Source organism: Pseudozyma flocculosa, assembly GCF_000417875.1.
Source record: "Pseudozyma flocculosa PF-1 unplaced genomic scaffold scaffold00030, whole genome shotgun sequence".
Classification (NCBI taxonomy): Eukaryota; Fungi; Basidiomycota; class Ustilaginomycetes; order Ustilaginales; family Ustilaginaceae; genus Pseudozyma; species Pseudozyma flocculosa.
In genome coordinates this window covers 86,508-104,737 of record NW_006920898.1, presented here as the reverse complement: position 1 = coordinate 104,737, position 18,230 = coordinate 86,508, and the positions used below count along the sequence as shown (strand labels likewise).

General features: G+C 65.5%; 5 protein-coding genes across 5 annotated transcripts; 3 read left to right on the top strand and 2 right to left on the bottom strand.

Annotated features, from left to right (window-relative positions):
- Positions 1 to 1,343: 1,343 nt before the first annotated feature.
- On the bottom strand, positions 1,344 to 3,581 carry PFL1_06767 (uncharacterized protein; the record flags this gene model as incomplete). Its single annotated transcript, XM_007884313.1, has 1 exon — positions 1,344 to 3,581. The coding sequence occupies one exon, from the start codon at positions 3,579 to 3,581 to the stop codon at positions 1,344 to 1,346; it is 2,238 nt and encodes a 745-aa protein (XP_007882504.1).
- Positions 3,582 to 6,514: 2,933 nt separating this feature from the next.
- On the top strand, positions 6,515 to 8,494 carry PFL1_06766 (uncharacterized protein; the record flags this gene model as incomplete). Its single annotated transcript, XM_007884312.1, has 1 exon — positions 6,515 to 8,494. The coding sequence occupies one exon, from the start codon at positions 6,515 to 6,517 to the stop codon at positions 8,492 to 8,494; it is 1,980 nt and encodes a 659-aa protein (XP_007882503.1).
- A 1,241-nt stretch (positions 8,495 to 9,735) lies between these two features.
- PFL1_06765 (uncharacterized protein) lies at positions 9,736 to 11,277 on the top strand (the record flags this gene model as incomplete). Its single annotated transcript, XM_007884311.1, has 2 exons — positions 9,736 to 10,329; positions 10,504 to 11,277. The coding sequence occupies 2 exons, from the start codon at positions 9,736 to 9,738 to the stop codon at positions 11,275 to 11,277; spliced, it is 1,368 nt and encodes a 455-aa protein (XP_007882502.1).
- A 129-nt stretch (positions 11,278 to 11,406) lies between these two features.
- Positions 11,407 to 14,817, bottom strand: PFL1_06764 (uncharacterized protein; the record flags this gene model as incomplete). The annotated part of the gene is made up of 1 exon (XM_007884310.1): positions 11,407 to 14,817. The coding sequence occupies one exon, from the start codon at positions 14,815 to 14,817 to the stop codon at positions 11,407 to 11,409; it is 3,411 nt and encodes a 1,136-aa protein (XP_007882501.1).
- A 1,466-nt stretch (positions 14,818 to 16,283) lies between these two features.
- Positions 16,284 to 17,889, top strand: PFL1_06763 (uncharacterized protein; the record flags this gene model as incomplete). Its single annotated transcript, XM_007884309.1, has 3 exons — positions 16,284 to 16,481; positions 16,612 to 16,777; positions 16,889 to 17,889. 3 exons carry the CDS (start codon positions 16,284 to 16,286, stop codon positions 17,887 to 17,889), a joined length of 1,365 nt encoding a protein of 454 aa, XP_007882500.1.
- Positions 17,890 to 18,230: the final 341 nt, after the last annotated feature.

Here is an 18,230-nt window from a genome sequence, read left to right as displayed (position 1 = left end):
CTCCGTTTTCCATCTACGTCCCATTTCCAACCATCAACTCCTGCATGGCCACCCTCGCCAAGTCAAGCCGGCCCATACCACCTTTGTCGCCTCGCCTTGGTTGCAATCCTCACCCAGTCACCATGTGTCCGCCTCGCCTGCGTGCACTTTCTGACCGGCCTTGTCTGTATGCGTTCCTTTTTCGACCGAGGACACCAACCAGCTGGCCTCTGTACCTGCAGCTGTGTTGCACGCCACCAAGGTGAGCCGCCGAGGCACGCAGCAACCAGCAAGCTGGCCGTGTACCCGTGCTCGGCTGCCGTGCGGCGGCAAAGTCTGCCTGAGAGCAAGCTGGCAAAGCAAGCGAGGCTTGCCTGGCAAGCCGTTGTCTGCGCTGGGCCACCAGGCGGCGTGGCCCTGGACACCACGCCACTCGCTTGACAGCGGTGAGGCCTCAAAAGAAGCCGTGCCTAAGTTACCCTCTCCATCCGACCACTACCTTCGACCCATCCGGCCCTGCCCGTCAGGTGCTACAGGTGAGCCCCGGCCGATGCCCTCTCTTCTTGTCCCGCCCCATCTCCTTCCCGAACGCTACTCTCACGTAGCCCCTTCCCTCCCCCTGCCACTTGCCCAGGCACTCGGTTGCAAGTCAATCTTTGCTTTTACCGTGTTGACTGTGTCCAGGCACGCCAGAAGAGGCAAAAAAAGGCGTGGCCAAGACGGGGGCAGTCGCGAGACCTACGTAGGCAGCAGAAACCAGCGACACCGACATCCGCCCACACACACGCACCTGCACACTCTCTTGCGCCATCTCGACGCGGGCACCTCACGACGACGCCGACGGAACGGTTGTCAAGGAGCCAAAACGACGTTGCCGGGTCAATACGGCTAGAAACACAACAGAACACAATATACCAGCAGCTGCCGCGCTATCTTACAACACCGTGTGCAAAAGGGGGGATCCGTGATCGAACAGGCACAAAGAGAAAGAGAGATAGAGAGAGAGAGAGAGAGAGAGAGAGAGAGAGAGAGAGAGAGAGAGAGAGAGAGAGAGAGAGAGAGAGAGAGAGAGAGAGAGAAAGGCAGAGAGAGAGAAAGGCAGAGAGAGAGAAAGGCAGAGAGAGAGAAAGGCAGAGAGAGAGTATGTGTGCGTGTATCGCCAGAGGCATGGAGGGCGACAAAGGGGCAAAGGGACGGCTGCCAAGCGCAACAAAGGCAGGCGGTACGAAAGCAGCTCGCTCAAGGTCGACAGAGAGGCTGCGAGAGAGAGGCGCGTGCAAGAGAGAGAGAGAGAGAGAGAGAGAGAGCAGCGCCACGGCACTACAGCGTCGCCGCCCTGGCGCATGGAGGTGCCGCGCCGGGCACTACGACTGCTGGTCCTGGTCCGGGGCGCGAGAGGGCACCCGGTCCTCGGCCACGGAGCCAGCTCGGCTGCTGTGGTTGGAAAACTGCTCCCACATGTTGACCAGGTTGGTCGAGGGCCCAAAGTCGTATGCCTCGCCCGTCGTCGGCGGGGCAGAGTTGGTGCTCGACGCCCGCCCGCCCTCGAGCCGCTTGGCCGAGCGCTCCCGGTACTTGGCGCCCGAGTCGGGCGGCAGGTCCATCGACCGCCGACCGTCGCCACCGCCGCCGCTGTTGCCGTTGGGCCCTGGGCCAGACCCGCCCGCACCAAAGTGGTAGGCGAGGTTGTCCGTCGACACGGCCCGCGTCGCGGGCGTCATCGAGTGCTGCCCGACCAGCGACCGCGCGCGCGACCGCGTCCCCGTCACGGTGCCGCTGTGCGATCCCGACAGGGTGCCGAAGCGAAACCGGTTGGGGCTCGGCGCCCGCGACCGCGAAATCGTATAAAAGTCGCGCGGCTGCCGCACGCCCACCGACGGGTTGCCCGTACGATCCAGCAGCGCCTTGGCCGCTTCGTGGGCCTGCGGGTGGTCCGACTCGCGCCGCACCACCTCGTACTCGGACGGCGGCGTGCTGCTGAATGGCCCGTGGAGCGCCTTGTTGAGCAGCACCGACGACAGCCGCAGGCCGCGCCCGATGGCCCACGATACGAGGAACCCGACGACCCGCCTCTCGATCGAGTAGATGAGCGACGCAAACGGCACGATGCCCTCGATCGTCTCGCGCAGCCCCCACGTGTCCTCGTGTCGCACAATGAGCCCGGCGTCGTTGAACTCGAGCCGGCTCATGACGCGCAGCTGGATGCTGCACAGCGACTTGAGCGCCGCGCGCGGGTGGAAGAGGCCCCACAGGATGCTGCGGAACGTGTTGCGGCCCAGGCCCTCGGCGCTCCAGTGCGGCTGCAGCGACTCGGCGGGGATCGGTGGCCTCGCCAGGTGGCCCCCTGCCGCGTCGGCCTCGACAAATTGGCTCGACATCGTTGCCGGCAACGCTGACGAGGGCGCGTGTCCGGCACCGTCAAAGTCGTCGCCGTTGACGCTGGGCGGCGTTTGGGTAACGGCGTTGGCCGTGGTGCCGGAGAGCGGCCGGATCGACGATGTGGTTGGATGGCCCGGGGTGTGTGGCCGAGAGTTGCCCCAAGCACTGCTCATGCTGAAGGGCGTCATGGGACTGTGCGGGTAGCTGTAGCCGCTCTGGCCGCCGGGACGCCAAGACGCGCTGTGGCCGCCGTAGTCGGCGAACGGGTGCGGCGTGATGGGCACCGCCGAAAAGGGCAGCTGCGAGCCCGATGCTCCTCCGGGCGCTGCCGAGGCCACTGCCGTCGCCGAAAAGGGGCCTCTAGGCGTGCGGTTGGCGTCGTCGAGGTGCGCCTCGGGGTCGGCGGGCTCAGAAGAGCCAAAGAGCGAGGGGAAGAAGGTGACGGTGATGGTGTGGTCAATGATGCCGGCTCGCGTGCCGTCAAACTCAAAGTCGCTGCAGATGACGTCGCGCAGCTCGGACTGGACCTCCATGCCGGGCAGGGCAAAGGCCATCATGAACTGGTTCGCGATCTGGTCGCGGCCGTGGGCCGACAGCAGTGGGCTCTCGAAGACGGCGCCGCGCTCGTAGTACCTCCAGACCATCTCGCGCACCTCTTCCGGGCTGCGCTTTCCGGCGTACAGGGTGGCATGGAGGCCGAGGATGTTGTCGGTGAGCGTGCTGGGGCTGGGCGGGCCTGCGCTAAAGCCAAAGGCGCTGTGGGTGCCGTCGGCGCCAGGGTGCATCGAGCCGGGATCGCCGAGGCTAAGGCTCATCGACATCGGACGGGCGCCGTCGTGGGCCGGGTTGCCAGTGGAGCTGAGATTGCGGGCGTGGCCGCGCATGGCGATGCCGCCGGTGCCGGGGGTGCGAGGATGCGAGGCGGCACCCGCAAAGTACGACTCCGAGTGCGGCCCTGGCTGGCGCGGGTGGTGCTGAGCGGTGTGATGCTGCTGGTGCTGATGCTGGTGCTGATGCTGATGCTGGTGCTGATGCTGCTGCTGCTGCTGCTGCTGCTGCTGTTGCTTTTCCTCCTTGGCCGCTGCACTGGCGGAGGTATGCCGCTTGTGTTGGGAGGGGCCTTCGTCTCGGGATCGCGGTATGTCGATGCGCATGTTGCTTTCTGTCGAGGTAAAGTCAAAGGCCGATGGGGCCGCTCCGGGAAAGGGTACCGGGCCGGACATGGAGCGTCTGTGACCTGCTCTAGGCGGCTGCGTCAAGATCCCTTGCGGACGGAGCAGCCCTCGATGCAGAGGAGCAAATGCCGGGCAGGACTGGTGCGGTCGCCGCTGGTACTTCTATCGAGGCGCGAATTGGTAGGCAGGCAGGCTCGGAGGCGGGCTGTCTTGGATCGATGGCCAGATGCGCCTCTTGCGTGCTTGTTGCGGCTGCGGTGATGGCTTACGGTGCGAGCGCGAGTGCGAGACGCCTGGCGAGGGGAAGCGCAAAGTCGAGCGTCGGTCTCGTGTGCCAGCACTTGAGCGTGGCAGGTCGAGGTGTTTGGCTTCGTGGGCTGGCGAAGATAGCGGTCGTCTAGTTGAGCCGTGTTGGAAGGCTGCGGAGATTCGCGGACCGGCGAGATGTTCGACGGGCCGTACCGATAGAGAGCAGCTGGAGGCCGAGGAGATTGTCCGGGCTGGTGGTGATGATGCTGAGGTGGGTGGGCTGGACGGCGGGGTCGTGTCGGGATTTGGCTTGGACGGGCCAATTCAGACGGGGAAAGAAGTTGAGAGAGCAGTGAGGTTGACGATGGTGCCGCTGTGGGCTGGTAGGTAGAGCGAGATGGTGGTGGTGATGGTGACAGGGAGGACGAGGAGGAGGCGGTAGGGTGTGGTCGAGTTGTGTGTCGGCGTCGTGGGCGGCTGATTTCTGAAAGCGGACCACCGCACCGATTGGCGGCCCCACGCTCGCTCGTCAGGGCTCGCCTTCCCCGGGGCCCGCACGCCTGCCTGCCTGCCTGCCTGCCTGCTTTCACGCTGGCCGACCCGCCGCGTCATCACCGCCCACCACCACGCCCACCCCGTCAGCCAGCTAGCCCGCACCGGCGTCGGTACTGTATCGCTTTCGCTGCGCTGCCCGTCCATGCCGGCTGGCTGCTCCTGCCGCCTGAGCTGGCAAACCCCGACGACAGACTTCACGGTCGAATGCAGCAACCAACATCGACCCGCTGCCTGGGCATGCCAGGTCCCCGTTCCGGGCATGACGGCGCGGGAGGCAGGCCCAGCACGCCAGAGGCCTGCCTGCCTGCCGCGTTTGGTACCGGCACGCATGTTGGGGCAGGCCCACGATACAGTACCGAGGGAGAGCTGGCGGGCGCTCCCATCATCGCCCTTCACACCGTGAAAAGGGCAGTAGTCTTGGAGGCAGCGACGACGCCACGCCTTAACCCCGCACCGCAACCTCTGTCGCAGATCGTCCGCGACGCCACCGTTTTCCAGGGCAGCCTGCAAGCCAAGTGCAGGCCCACTACCCCAGCCTGCGATAGACTGCGCTGCCCAGCCGGGCTTCGGGCGGCACGTTGCGATGCGGCGTTGTTGTGGCGACAAGAGGTAGGCCTGGCAGAAGGCGAACTAGTGCGGCCCGGCGACCAAGAGGCAGGGCTGGCCGCGAGCAGCGTGAAAGGGTCCAAGGTTGCGGCTCCCGGTGACTGGCCAACCCTCGCTGTTGGGGGTCGGCCTGCCTCACTCCAGCTTCCACGTCGATCCATCCGCTTTATCGCGGGCTGGGCTAGGCTGACTGGCCCTGCACTCGAGGTCGAGTGACAGACAGGCCACGGCCAGGCGGGGCATCCTTTAGCAGCAGAGCCAGCAAAAGCCTCCGCTGCTGCTGCTGCTGCTGCTGCTGCTGCTGCTGCTGACGTCGTCGCCGCTGCAAAGGCCCGCCGCAGGGTGTCGCGCCTCCCGCGCAGGCTAGGCCAAACCAGGCCAAGCTGGGCATCGGGGGGCGGGCAGGCCTGGCCATCGCAACCCGTCATCGGCCACGGCGTTTCGAATCGGCGCTCGTCCCGGCCGAGCGAGCGAAAAGGCCTCAGGGTCCAGGATGTCAGGCAACGCCGAGCCTCTCGAGGCCGGGCCCGCTCCCCTCGCCACCCCGACAAAGGGCCGCCCCGTCATCTCAGCTTCCCTTTGATGGCGGCGACGAACACAGCCTGCCTCCATCGTGTTCGTCCATATTCTGCATGACCACCGTCCAGCTGCTACGCACGCTGCCCGCTTGCACAGCCTCGAGCGACCGGCACCGGCGATCAGGACCCAAACGCCGCCGGCAGAGGTGATATGTCTCGATGGGCCGCGCCGATTCCATCTCGCCTTGGCTTGCTTCTCGACGCGCCGCTGCGGCCCGCTTCTCTCGGTGTCATGCCTCTTCTGGGATCGCAGCCGCAATGGACTGCTGCTGCCACGTCGTAGATGTTGTTGTCCGCACGACATGCAGCAGCAGCCTACCGTGGCCACCTCATTTGACCCCTGCCTCGGCGTAGCGGCGCTGCCGTCACATGCTGCACGCTGATGCCCAATCGCCCGCTTTGATGCCAAATCCAGGCCGCCGAGCTGGGCGAGCTATGAATCGGAGCTTCGCTCCGGGCGAGCATGGCTGTCATCTTGCCAAACTAGATCCTGACTCAAGTTTGGGGAACCCAGCACACGGCGTCCTCCCTGGGTTGCCATCCGCAGCGGGCTTCGAGGGGCGACAGGAAGGATCTCTCGTCGGAGCGCCGGTAAATATCCATCGCCCTGTCTCGCTCCTTTCTCCTCCTCTTCCTTCTTCTTCCATCCAAGCGTCCAGACGTTGGCCACACACTCACTTTCTCTTCCCTTTTCTTCCTTCACCTCGCCAGGCCCGTTGATCCGGACACCGGCGACGCCCTCTTTTCTCCTTTACTTCACCACCAACGTCGGCTGGGTCCGACAAAACCATTTGGCATCCGCACCAGGAGACTGGATCTCTCCGAACGACACTCTTTCGAACACTTCATAGGCACCGCGCCTTTTTGCCTCGGACTTTTCAGTAGATAGCATCAGTGCTGGGCACTGAACACCGGGAGCCACCGACCCAACCACAATTCCACCGGCTCGGCAACTACAGGCCACCCACAGGCGTCTCGGCGACAGGACCTACGATGAAGCTGCTACCACTGGCGCTCACGGCGCTCGCCACGATGGCGACGACGGCGACCGCGATACCGGGCTACGACGACGTGCCCTTCCACCTCTCGCGGAGCGCCAATGCCGTGCCGGGGCCATCGAGCCTCGCGCCAACCCCATCGTCTTCGGGGTCCTATGCGCGTAGCTCGCAGGGACCTGGGACAGCACGCGCATCGTCTGCGCCCGGAAGGAGGAGCGGCGCCGGCGCCGGCGCCGCACTTGAACCCCAACCACCGGCGGTCGGGAGGACGACGGCGTCCGTCTGGGACATTCTCGGGGGCCGTAGACGGAGGGCAGTCCGTTCGGGGCAACCGAGGGCGGAACAGAGGTCGCCTTCCTTTTCGACCATGATCGAGATGGTGGACCCGGGGACACGGAGCAAGGGCAAGGGAAAGGCCAGAGCGACGGAGTCTGACGTCGTCGGCGGCGGCCGGAGGACGAAGCGTGCCAAGACGTGCAAACGTCAGGATGGGGCAGGCGGGAAGGGCAGCGCAACGGGCGGCGCATCGTCCGGTGCTGGAAGTGCAACCGCGTCGGGGATCGTCGCTGCGCCAACGGCTACGGCCAGCGCAAAACCCGGCGCGACCAACACCAACACCACCACCACCACCAACACCACCACCACCGACGGCGACAAGACAGTCGACACCGGCAAAGTGATGGCTGGCTACTGGCCGGACTGGTCCAGCTCGAGCCTGCCGCCGGAGAAGATTGACTTCTCCAAGTTTGACTTCATCAACTACGCCTTTGCGCTGCCGACGCAGGACTTCAACCTCAACTTTCCGACCGACAACACCAAGGGCCTGCTGAAGCGGCTCGTGACGGCGGCGCACGGCGCCCAGTCCAAGGTGGTGCTGTCGATCGGCGGGTGGGGAGGCTCGACGTACTTCAGCCCGGCCGTCAAGACGAGCGCGTCGCGCTCCAAGTTCATCGCCAACATCAAGGGGGTCTACGACCAGTACCAGCTCGACGGGATCGACCTGGACTGGGAGTACCCGGGGCAGGGCAACGAGGGCAACCAGTACGATCCGCAGGACACGATGAACTTCCAGACGTTCCTGCAGGAGCTGCGCGCCGCCCTGCCCCAGGGCGCCATCCTCTCGGCGGCGGTGTCGCACCAGCCCTGGATCGCCAGCACGGGGCAGCCCGTGACGAGCGTGGAGCGGGCCGCGAGCGCGCTCGACTACGTCCTCATCATGAACTACGACGTGTGGGGGTCATCGGGCAACCCGGGCGCCAATGCGCCGCTGGCCGACCTGTGCGGCAACTCGAGCCAGCCCAGCGCCAATGCGGCGGCGGGCGTCAAGCAGTGGGCGTCGGCGGGCATGCCGAGGGAAAAGATCCTGCTCGGCATCCCGTCGTACGGCTACATCAACTCGTCGAGCCGGCGCAAGCTCAAGGCGCGCAGCGACAACTCGCTCCGGGCCAAGACGCTGGCCATCCGGGATGCCAGCCCGTCCAAGGGCGCCACGACGCCGCCCGGATACGTCGCGGCGCCGGAGCGGGATGAGGGGAGCCTGCTCGAGCTACGAAGCGACGTGCCCTCTGGCAGGGTCGGTCGCTACGACGCTCGCCGGCTGCCCTCCTCGGGGTCTTCCTCGACCGCCCCCGCCCTCTCGCGGCGCGGCACGCTCACCTCGAGCGACGGCTCGACGAGCTCTGGCCAGATCAACTTCAACCAGCTCGTCAAGCAGGGCGCGCTGACAAAGGACAAGTCGACGGGCCTGTTTGTCGCGGCGGGGGGTTACCAAAAGTACTGGGACGACTGCTCCGACACGCCGTACCTCGCCAACGGCCAGACGGTCGTCACCTACGACGACACTTCGTCGCTGTGGGACAAGGGCGCCTTTGCGGTGCAGGCCGGTATCGGCGGCCTCAACATCTGGAGCATCGACGGAGACACCGATGGCTGGGACCTGGTCAATTCGGCGATTGCCGGTATGTCCCAAGCCTGAGCTGACCGCCGCTCATGCTCCGTTGCGTGCATGGACGCCGAAGACGGTCTTTCGCCATCTTCGATTGTCGTTGCTCGCACGCACGCACCGCAAGAAGCTCGTCCCCTTGTTGCAACACCGAACCCTCCTCCTGGCGCTTCCCACGCTCCGATCGAGCTGAGCCGGCAACCTTGATCTCACCCGGCCACTTACATATGCCGCTCGACCGCCTCCCCTTCATTGCGGCGCAGGCGAGAACGGCATCCCTCCCCCGCCATCTCCCCCCTCCATCTTGTGCTTACCCTGCTCCACCAACTTGTAGAGATCCCGCCTCGTCTTGCCAGTCTGTCTGTAGCCAGCCCGCCCGTTTCTGCCGGGACCGTAGCAATACGAGTAGGATTGTGCGTTGTGTCCGTCCACTCCCATCACATTCCCTCTGTGTGTGCCGTCTGCTGCGTCGTTGCAGGAGCTGTTTCGTCCTGCGCCCCTACCATGCATGCACATACGGTTGCTGTGACGGTCTCGGTTGCCTTGGGGTGCAACTTTCAGCGTTCGGCGCACAAAGGCCCGGGACGCTCGTCGCCGCCGTCTTCGCCGGTCCGATGGACCCCCCACATCACATGCACCACGCCCCGATGTTCCGAACAAGGTCCGGTCGTCCCTCGCTCGCTGGTCGAGCCGATAGACACAAGCTCGACCTCCTTGCCCACGGAGCGAAAGAAAATGTATGTACCTATGCTCTAAGCTCAACCCCGCTCTCTCTCTTCTTCATTGCCACCAGATCCCGATGGCTACCGAAGATCGAGGTGTGGCGCCCTTGCCTTGCCGAATGCAACCTTGTTCTCGACTTCGACGTAAACGGCGGCGAACAGGATGTCCTCGACAGATGTACGTCCCCGCGGAACCGTCGTTGCCCCCGTCCGGCGAATACGGTCAACCTCGGCATGTACGGCGGTCCGCGCGGGCGGGCCTGCTTGCATCCCGGTCTCGACCGCCACATCACCGTCCGCGGTCCATGTCGCAATCGAGTCTGGCTGGAGCCGCGACTACCGCTCGGCAGCAAGACGGAGAGATGGACACCGCCGCGAGGAACTTGGCTGGCAAGGGCTTCGGATCTCTTCGTCACCCCTCATTGTTCCCAGCGATGCTCGGGGCTGCGGCAATGCGGACGACGACGACGGCGGGCGGCGTCTTACGCGTTCAGGCGGCGCAGGGGACTGGGCCTACCTGGCTCCTCAGTGCTGCCTCGATCAGCTTGACCGATGGTGCGGTGCCGTCCGGGTGGGCAAAAGGTGGACCTAGAGCATACCGCGATGTGCTCTCTGCTGCAGCAGTGGTGTACGCAACGGGGTCGATGGTGTCCCATCGATGCATGGTCGCCGTCGAGGTCGATCGAGGACATGTATAAGCCCCTCGAGATCATTCGCCCATGCTGGTCTGTCCCGCACCGCAAGACATCTTCCCAACCCCCTCCTGCTCGACCCAAGCCTCGTACTGGTAGGAAGACCGCCAAGATGCCAGTCGCCACCACCCCTTTCCCTGCCGCCGCTGCCGCCGCGGCCGCACTGCCCATCGCCATCCTCCCCTCGCCGTCGGAGTGCGTGCTGGACCCGCTGCCCCTGGCCAAGCACCTCCGCCACCTGCTGCCCAACCTGCACCTGCAGTCGACGCCGACGTCCGAGACGAGGGGGCTCATCTACCTGCCCAAGATGACCGATGCCGAGGCCCACGTCCGCCTCCGCACCGTCCTCAAGATGTACCCGCACATCGAGTGGGTCCAGCTCCCCATGTCCGGCGTCGACGCCTACCTCGACCTGATCCGCGAGCGCCCGGATAGGATCTGGTGTTCTGGAAAGGTGCGTGCATCCTCCCGTTCCCTCCCTGACTTCCGCGCCTGCCTCGGTCTTCCACCCCCGTCCCCGTCCCCGCCTCCGCGCCCTCGCAATTGCATACCGGTAGAACGACAGAAGCTGATGCCGATGCCTATGCCGGTGCTCCAACTTGGCTGCTCGGCGCCGTGCCGTCAACAGGGAACGGCAGGCGCGCTCGTGGCCGAGCATGCCCTCGCGCTGATCCTCTCGCTCCTCCGACGCATCCCGCAGCGCGTCGCGGCCCAATCCTGGGGCCCCAAGCTGGGCTTGACGCTGCTGGGGAAGCACATCGTCGTCGTCGGCTACGGAGCGGCGGCCAGGGCGTTCATCGAGCTGGTCCGTCCGTTCCGATGCCGCATCTCGGTAGTCCGACGTCGAGTCGGCATGGATCGACGCCAAGATGACAGCGACAGCAGCGACGGTACCAGCGACGCGTCCGGGCGCGATGGCATCGGGGGCGACGGCGATTGTGTGGCTCCGCCGACGTTCTACCACGTCGCGTCGCTCCACGAGGCGCTGGCTGAGGCCGACATCGTCGTCCTGGCCCTGGCGCTGACACCGTCCAACCGCCGCCTGTTTGGCCGGGCCGAGCTCGACGCCATGAGACCCGGGTCGGTGCTCATCAACGTCAGCCGCGGCCAGCTCGTCGATACCGATGCCCTCGTCGAGACCGTCGAGCGGGGACGACTTGGCGGGGTGGGCATCGACGTCGTCGAGCCGGAACCCCTGCCTCCGAGCCACCCGCTCTGGCACCTCATGCAGTCTGGCCAGCGCCATGAGGGCGGCACTACCCCGCTCATCGTCACACCGCACTCGGCCGTCACGCCCCAGCTCATCGAGCCTTTCCTGCGCGAGCGCATCTCGAGGAACGCTCGCGCCTTTGTCAACGGCGCTGACATGGACGGCGTCGTCGACCCGGCGACGGGCTACTGACCGACGGTGTGCCGCCGCGCGTCCCTCATCACGCCTCCGTTGTTCGATAGTCATTCGATAGGTTTGATTGCAACGAGGTTGGCTCTCGATCCCGAGACCATCGCCCTTCTAATCTGCGCGCGTGCCGGCTCACTTTTTCCGCTCCGATGATCTCGACTGCACTGGCAGCCCGACGGTCTTGGTCCGTGGGCCGCGGAACGCGCTGAACCGGCCCCAACGCGGCGTCTCGTCGTCCGTCGACGGCGATGTGTCGTAGACGGTTCCCTGGGGTGCCTGCCATCCCTCTTCGAGCAGCCAGCGGTAGGCCAGCGGGATCTCGATGCCCAGCGCCCGCATGTGCTTGAGCAGCACCAGCAGGAACGCTTTCGGCGGTCGGTCGGTCCACCGTCCTCGCGAATTCATGAGCCGCCTGAACGGCGCGACGCCGGTGGCGGCGAGATCGGCAGAGGTCGACGTGGGCTGCAAAGGCGCCGGTTTGGCACCGCTTGCGGCGACAGCGACATCGGCACGAGTTTCCGTCGCAACGGTGGCCCGGAGCGCCTGTCTCTTCCCGTCCCTCTCCGCCTTGGCCTTTCGCGTTCGATGGATCCAGTCGGATCGCGATCGATACGTCGGCGTGCGGCCGCGCATGCCAGCCCGCCGGCCAAAGAGGTCGAGGAGCGCATCGTAGAAGCGCGAGTCGGGGACCCGCACCGAGCCGTCCGAGGGTAGAACGACGGGACCGGGGCACTTCTGCGCTGCGGTGGCCTTGGCGAGAGGTGCGGCCAGGTTCCACCTCTCGAGCAGGCGCCAGTACTCGTGCATCGCCACGAGCCGGGCGGCCTGACAGCGGAGCATGGATCCGGCGCCTCGACCAGCCTGCGGGATGCTCGAGTCGAGCGCCCACCCGACGGCATAGATCTGGCGGCTTCCTGGGCTGGCGCCGAAGTAGCGCGGCGGTCGGCGCCGCTGAAAGCTGCGCGCACGGCCACGGGGGACAAAGACCTTCATCGACTTGCGGCCCTCGGCGGCGAGGGTCTGGAAGAGGATCGTGGCCGCCTCGGTCGGCACCATCCAGGGCTTTTCCGACACTTGGCGCCGTGTCACCTGGCTCTGGCGGCTAAAGTGCCGGATCATGCGCCAGATGCGCAACGCCAGACCCGTCTTGCCCGCCTTGGCTACGAGGTTGAGCACGGCGGTGAGCACATGAGGCTCGTAGATCGCAAAACGGCTCTGCCTGCCAATTCGAGGTCGCAGCGATGCCGCGTCCCAGTCCGCATGGGCCTGAGGTTGCTTGGTGTCTGTCGCGCCGGCGTTGGCTGCTGGTGGCGGCTTGGGGCTCTTGCGCGACCGCTCGACGAGCCTGGGATAGACGCGCGCGACTAGATCGCGGATGCTGATGTAGGAAGGCTGGCCGCGGTGACGGCGCAGGAACGACCCAGACGAGGCCACCAGAGAGATCAGCGCGTGAAGGCGGTAGGAGTCGGCCCTCCTAATTGCGTCATCGATGCTGCTGAGCATCGTCTGATTCTCGGCCCGGCGGCTCGAAGACGTGCTGGATGCCGGAGCCGCTGATCGAGGTGAGGAGGGTACGGCAGGGGCAGCCACACCGTCGGGAGGAGTGCCATGGCTGGCCACCCGAGGTGCCTGAGGAGCGGCAGGCGGAGCTTGCGCGGCACCTCGGGCCTGTCGGGCCGAAACGGCGAGGATGGAATTGGCGAGGCCATGGAGCCGGTTGATGGTGGCCTGTCGCAGCATCGTGTTGATCGTGACGTGGTCTGGTTCAAGGCCGTCTCTGTCGCGGGACGCCATCAGGTGGGCAAAGACGACGTGGCAGAGCTCGGTCGAGCGCAGCACCTTGAGGCAGTAGAAGAGGAGCTGGTTGTACGATGACATCGATAGTTTTGGCGGTGCTCGTCCTGCCACGGTGTTCCTTTTCGGTGGTCTCGGCTGGCCCTTGACGCCGTCAAAGTCTTCAGAGGCGAGCTGACGGATGAAGGATCGCATGCAGCCGCGTATCGCTTTGCCGATCTTCTTGCGTGCCACGGACTCGGCTGCTGCACTGTCTGCTGCCGAGCCCGCCTTCGGCTTCAAGTGTTGCGAGGCCCTATCATAGCGACAGGCAGCCGAGATGATCCAAGCGATCTCGGCGCTGTTGTCGGGAGGAAGCATCGTCATGGGTGGGCTCACGAGGAGCTGGCACAGCGACAGCAGCGCCTCCCCGTACTCGATCGAGACAGGCCGGCCGCTGATCTGGGGTCCAGGAGCAGCGGGCGAAGCCAACACCGCCTCGAGGCGGGCAAGGTCCCGCTGGATGGCGTGAAGCAAAGCCCCGCTCGGCCTGCTGCGCTCGAGCGCGACCGACATGGGGTCTGCTTGCGATGGTCGACGGTGTCCTGCGGCCGCCGAAGTCTCGTAGACGTTCCACCAGGCGCGCAGCTCGGTGGCGTATACGCGTGCTGCTTTGAGGCGCTGCCGGTCCCGGAGCAGCCATTGTATGAGCGCCAGCTGGCTGGCGGAGGTGCGAGGCACTCGAAAATGCCGCAACACCTCCCAGAGATGCAATGCCGACTCCCTATGTGCTTCGTTGGGGGATCCTGGCGCAGGCCGAGGTCGACGATCGACTCCGCGCGCCGTGAGCTGGACCATGAGCCGCTCGCAAAGCGAGGCGATTGCCTCGACCGCGCGGACATCCATGGTCGCAGATGGCTTGGTGGGCTGTGCAACCTGTCCCGATCCTGGCCTCTGATTTTCCCCATTTTGTCGCCCTTTGATGTCGGACGCCGGTGTCCATCCTATCCGTATCAAAGATGCCGAGAGGAGCTTGGCAGCTGTCGATGAGTCGCCGGCCAGCATAGCTGCTTGCACGTCCGGAAGCAGCCTCTCCTCCGTCATTGAATCGCTGGAACCGCTCTGCTGCAATTCAGCGGCCTCGCTCGGTCGAAGATCGACCTTGACGCCGGTCTTGTGTCCTGACAATGATGAGTCGAGCCCTGCGTGCGCCACGAGCTGAGCGGAATCGGCGCTGCTCTTCTTCTTTCCTGTTCGGCGCTTGGGGCTCGCTGTTCGCGTCTCATCCGTGAGTCGGGATACATCGTTCGGCTGCTGCTCCTGCTGCTGTTCCTGATTCGCAGGCTGATCGGAGGCGGTCGAATCGGATCTGGCAGCGGATTGTGACCGGTGCGTGGGTGGAAAGGAAGCATCGTAGAACGAGAGGCTCGAGTGCTGGCGGATCTGGGAGACAGCGCGGCGGCCATCGAGATTGCTTGAAAGTGCAGTGCCGCAGGATGCTGGCCGGCGAGAGATGCTTGGAGGATAAAGGAAGTCGAGGTGCCGCGCAGTTCGAGCCTGCAAGGACGGAGACCGCGCCGACGAAGGTGCCACAGGCGACGCCGCAAGAGGCGGGCCTGCAACAGAGCGACCCGATGCAGGGCTCTCGAGACAGCCGGGGAAGCGCGAGGGGCCCGGTCCAGCTAGAGCCGGGTTGAGCTGTGCGCAGAGAGGCGGTGCCAGTTGCCGCGAAGCGTTTGAGGCGCTCGAGAGGATGCGGCGAGGTTGCATGGGCGAGCCATCGGAGAACTTTGAGCCTCGACCGACAACTAAGGGGCAGGTGGTGGTCGAGATGAGCCGAGGCGAGTCGTGCAGGCCAGAGCAGTGCGAGGCGAAGCCAAGCAGGGCAGAGCAGAGCGACGAAGCGCAGACGAGGCTTGAGTATCGACGACGGCTGCGTCCGATTGTGGCGGCCCGAGCGGGCAGTGCTCACCGACGACCGTGCCCCAAAGCGCTGGCGCTACCTGCTCTGCGCGCTATGCGAAGGAGAGCTGGAGGACGGCGGTAGCAGCGTGAGAGCGAAGCATGAAAGGAGAGGTCCGCGCTTGATGTCCGACGGGGATATAGACAGATGATGCGTGCCAAGGGGCGACCGGCCGTTGAACGACCCACGACGCTGCTGGGACGTTCTGTGGGGACGTCGTCAGGAGTGCAGGGCGATACGAGGTCGAGCAAGGAGGGGTTGGGGCGAAGCAACCAGGGCCAATCGCGTCGAGGAGACAGGGGAGTTAGTAGTGGGGCGGCTGCAGAGTCTAGGGAGGGCGAGGGGTCTGCGGCCTGGTGTTGATGGCGATGGACAAGGAAGGCACGAGGCGAGCCTGGTGTCGGAGCAGCGGCCTAGGGGAGGAGAGCGAGCGAGGTGGTCAAGTGGTCGAGGGCGTTGGAGGAACCTCGAATGGTTGGCTGGTTGATCGACGATTGCCAGCTGTGGTCTCCGTCACACTGGACGCTCGAGGCAGGCAACCCGGCGAGGGAGGACCGGGCCAACCAAAAAGGGACCCCCCCCGCGCGCAAAACCACGCCGGTTTCTTCTCAAGTGCCCTTGCCGTCCGGAGCCGACAGGCAGGGTTATGATGGGTGGGCCTGCCTGACGACCCTTTCATCTCTTCTGTCAGGATCACGTCAGCTGACCGACTTGGCTGCTCGGGTCTCGGAGACCCCCCAAGACACTTCAGGGTCGGGCGGGATGCAAATTTTTGCTCGCCAGCCGCCAAAAAATTTGCGGGCGCAGCAGCTATGAGAGAGAGGGCGAGCACAGAGACGCGCGCCACGCCTGCCTTGGTCCGGCCTGCCCGAGGGGTGCCAACACCTCTCACGCCCAGAGCCCGGCGACAGGGCCTGCCGAGAGCGAAGGGGCTGGGCGTAGATGTCCAAGAGGGGCGAGCTGAGAGGCGCCACGCCGAAAAATCTTCCTCGCCGCCAGCTGCCTGGCGGCGAGGTGAGCATAATTTTCTTCGGGGCAGCACGCCCTCTGGGGTCCGCCGAAGTTGGCAGCCGGCAGGCAGGCAGGCTACCTACGCCTGGTGGCAAGCGCGGTCGGTACAAGGGGCCCACACCTTCGACCCGTCCCCTCTTCCTTCCGGACCACCAACCCTTCCCCCTCCCTCTCTCCGTCCCATCCATCCCTGTCTCCTTCTCTCTTTGCCCCGTCCTTTCCCTACCACCTCCTCACTCCAATCCCCACTACATCCACCACCATGGGCAAGAAGGACAAGTCTGTCAAGCCCGTCGAGGCTGTTGCCCCTGCCGGCAAGGCCGACGCCAAGGCCGCCAAGAAGGCCTCGAAGAAGGCCGCCAAGAAGGAGCCCACCCCTCCCCCCGTCGAGAGCAGCAGCAGCAGCAGCGAAGACGACAGCAGCGACGACTCCGACTCGGACGACAGCAGCGACGACGAGGTTTGTATCTGTTCCCCCACTGGCTGTCTCGCGATGGGCTGCTCCAGTGAGAACCTTCTTCAGTGCTGACAGACCGCCGCGCATTCCCTACACGTCTCTTTTTCCTGCCCTGCTTCCTGCGCTGAAACAGGAGGAGAAGCCCGCCGCCGCCGCCGCCGCCGCCGCCGCCAAGAAGGACGAGTCTTCTGACTCTTCTGACTCGGACTCGTCCGACTCGTCTGACGACGAGGACGACGAGGAGGAGGTCAAGAAGGAGGTCGCCCCCGTCGCCAACGGCACCAAGGCCGACTCGACTGGTGAGTGTTGCTCAGGCGCTCTAGAGCGTACCTTGCCCCACTTCTACGCCTGCGCACATGACTGACACGGCACCGATCCCTCTTCCGCATTCCCCTCTTACCCCAACGCAGAGTCGTCCGACTCGGACTCTGACTCTGACTCGGACTCGGACTCGAGCAGCACCTCTGGCACCGACGACTCCGACGACGACGAGGAGGACAAGGCGGCCGACAGCAAGAAGCGCAAGGCGGACGACGAGGCGCCCGCCGCCAAGAAGGCAAAGACCGAGGAGGCGGCCGGCGACGAGAACGAGACGTGCTCGATCTGGGTCGGCCAGCTCAGCTGGAACGTCGACAACGAGTGGCTCAAGAGCGAGTTTGAGGCGTACGGCGAGGTGACCAACGCGCGCGTCCAGCTCGACCGGGACAGCGGCAAGAGCCGCGGCTTTGGCTACGTCGACTTCGCCACGCCCGCCGCCGCCAAGAAGGCGTTCGAGGAGGCGCAGGGCAAGGAGGTCGACGGCCGCAACATCAAGGTCGACCTGAGCCAGCCCAAGCCCGCCGCCGACCGCCAGCAGGACCGCCAGAAGAAGTTCAACGACGAGCGGAGCGCGCCGTCGTCGACGCTCTTTGTGGGCAACCTGGCGTTCTCGGTGTCCGAGGACGACGTGTGGAACACTTTCGCCGAGTACGGCGAGGTCTCCGGCGTGCGCCTGCCCAAGGACCCGGAGAGCAACCGGCCCAAGGGCTTTGGCTACGTCGAGTTCTCGACGCAGGAGAGCGCCCAGAAGGCCATCGAGGCCCTCACTGGCTTTGAGCTGTCGGGCCGCCCGCTGCGCCTCGACTTTTCGCAGCCGCGGAGCAACGATGGCGGCCGTGGCGGTGGACGCGGCGGTGCGCGCGGCGGCCGCGGTGGCTTTGACCGCGGTGGCCGTGGCGGCGGACGCGGTGGCTTCGGCGGCCGTGGTGGCGGCCGCGGCGGCGGAGACGGAAGCTTCCGCGGTACCCCTCGTGGCGGCGGATGGGGTGCGCGCGGCGGCGGCCGTGGTGGCGCACGAACCGGCGCTGCCCAGGAGCCCGCCGGCAAGAAGATCTCGTTGACTAGAGAGGGGCGCCACGCCTCCTTGCGTTGATACGCTTGACGTTCTTGTTGTCTTAGACTGCCTGCCTGCCCAACTGTCCCCTCAGCCACCTTGACCCCACCAACCCCAAAAGCGCCGGGATACCCTTCCCTCGTCGTCGAACCATCTGTACATGATTATTGCATCCGTTTTGCCAGTGCGGCTCACCTAGTCGACGGCGGCGCTGACCCGTTGGGGCGCAAACGGGCGCGCCCATTGTCACCGGGAATCCATCCTCTCTCGCTCTCTATCGAAGATTGTCGTGTGTGTGTGTGTGGCGCTGACCTGACTGGCTGCGTTTGAGTGGGGTCAGTGGAGAATGCTGAAAGCCAGACTGCGACCCGAACCTTCGT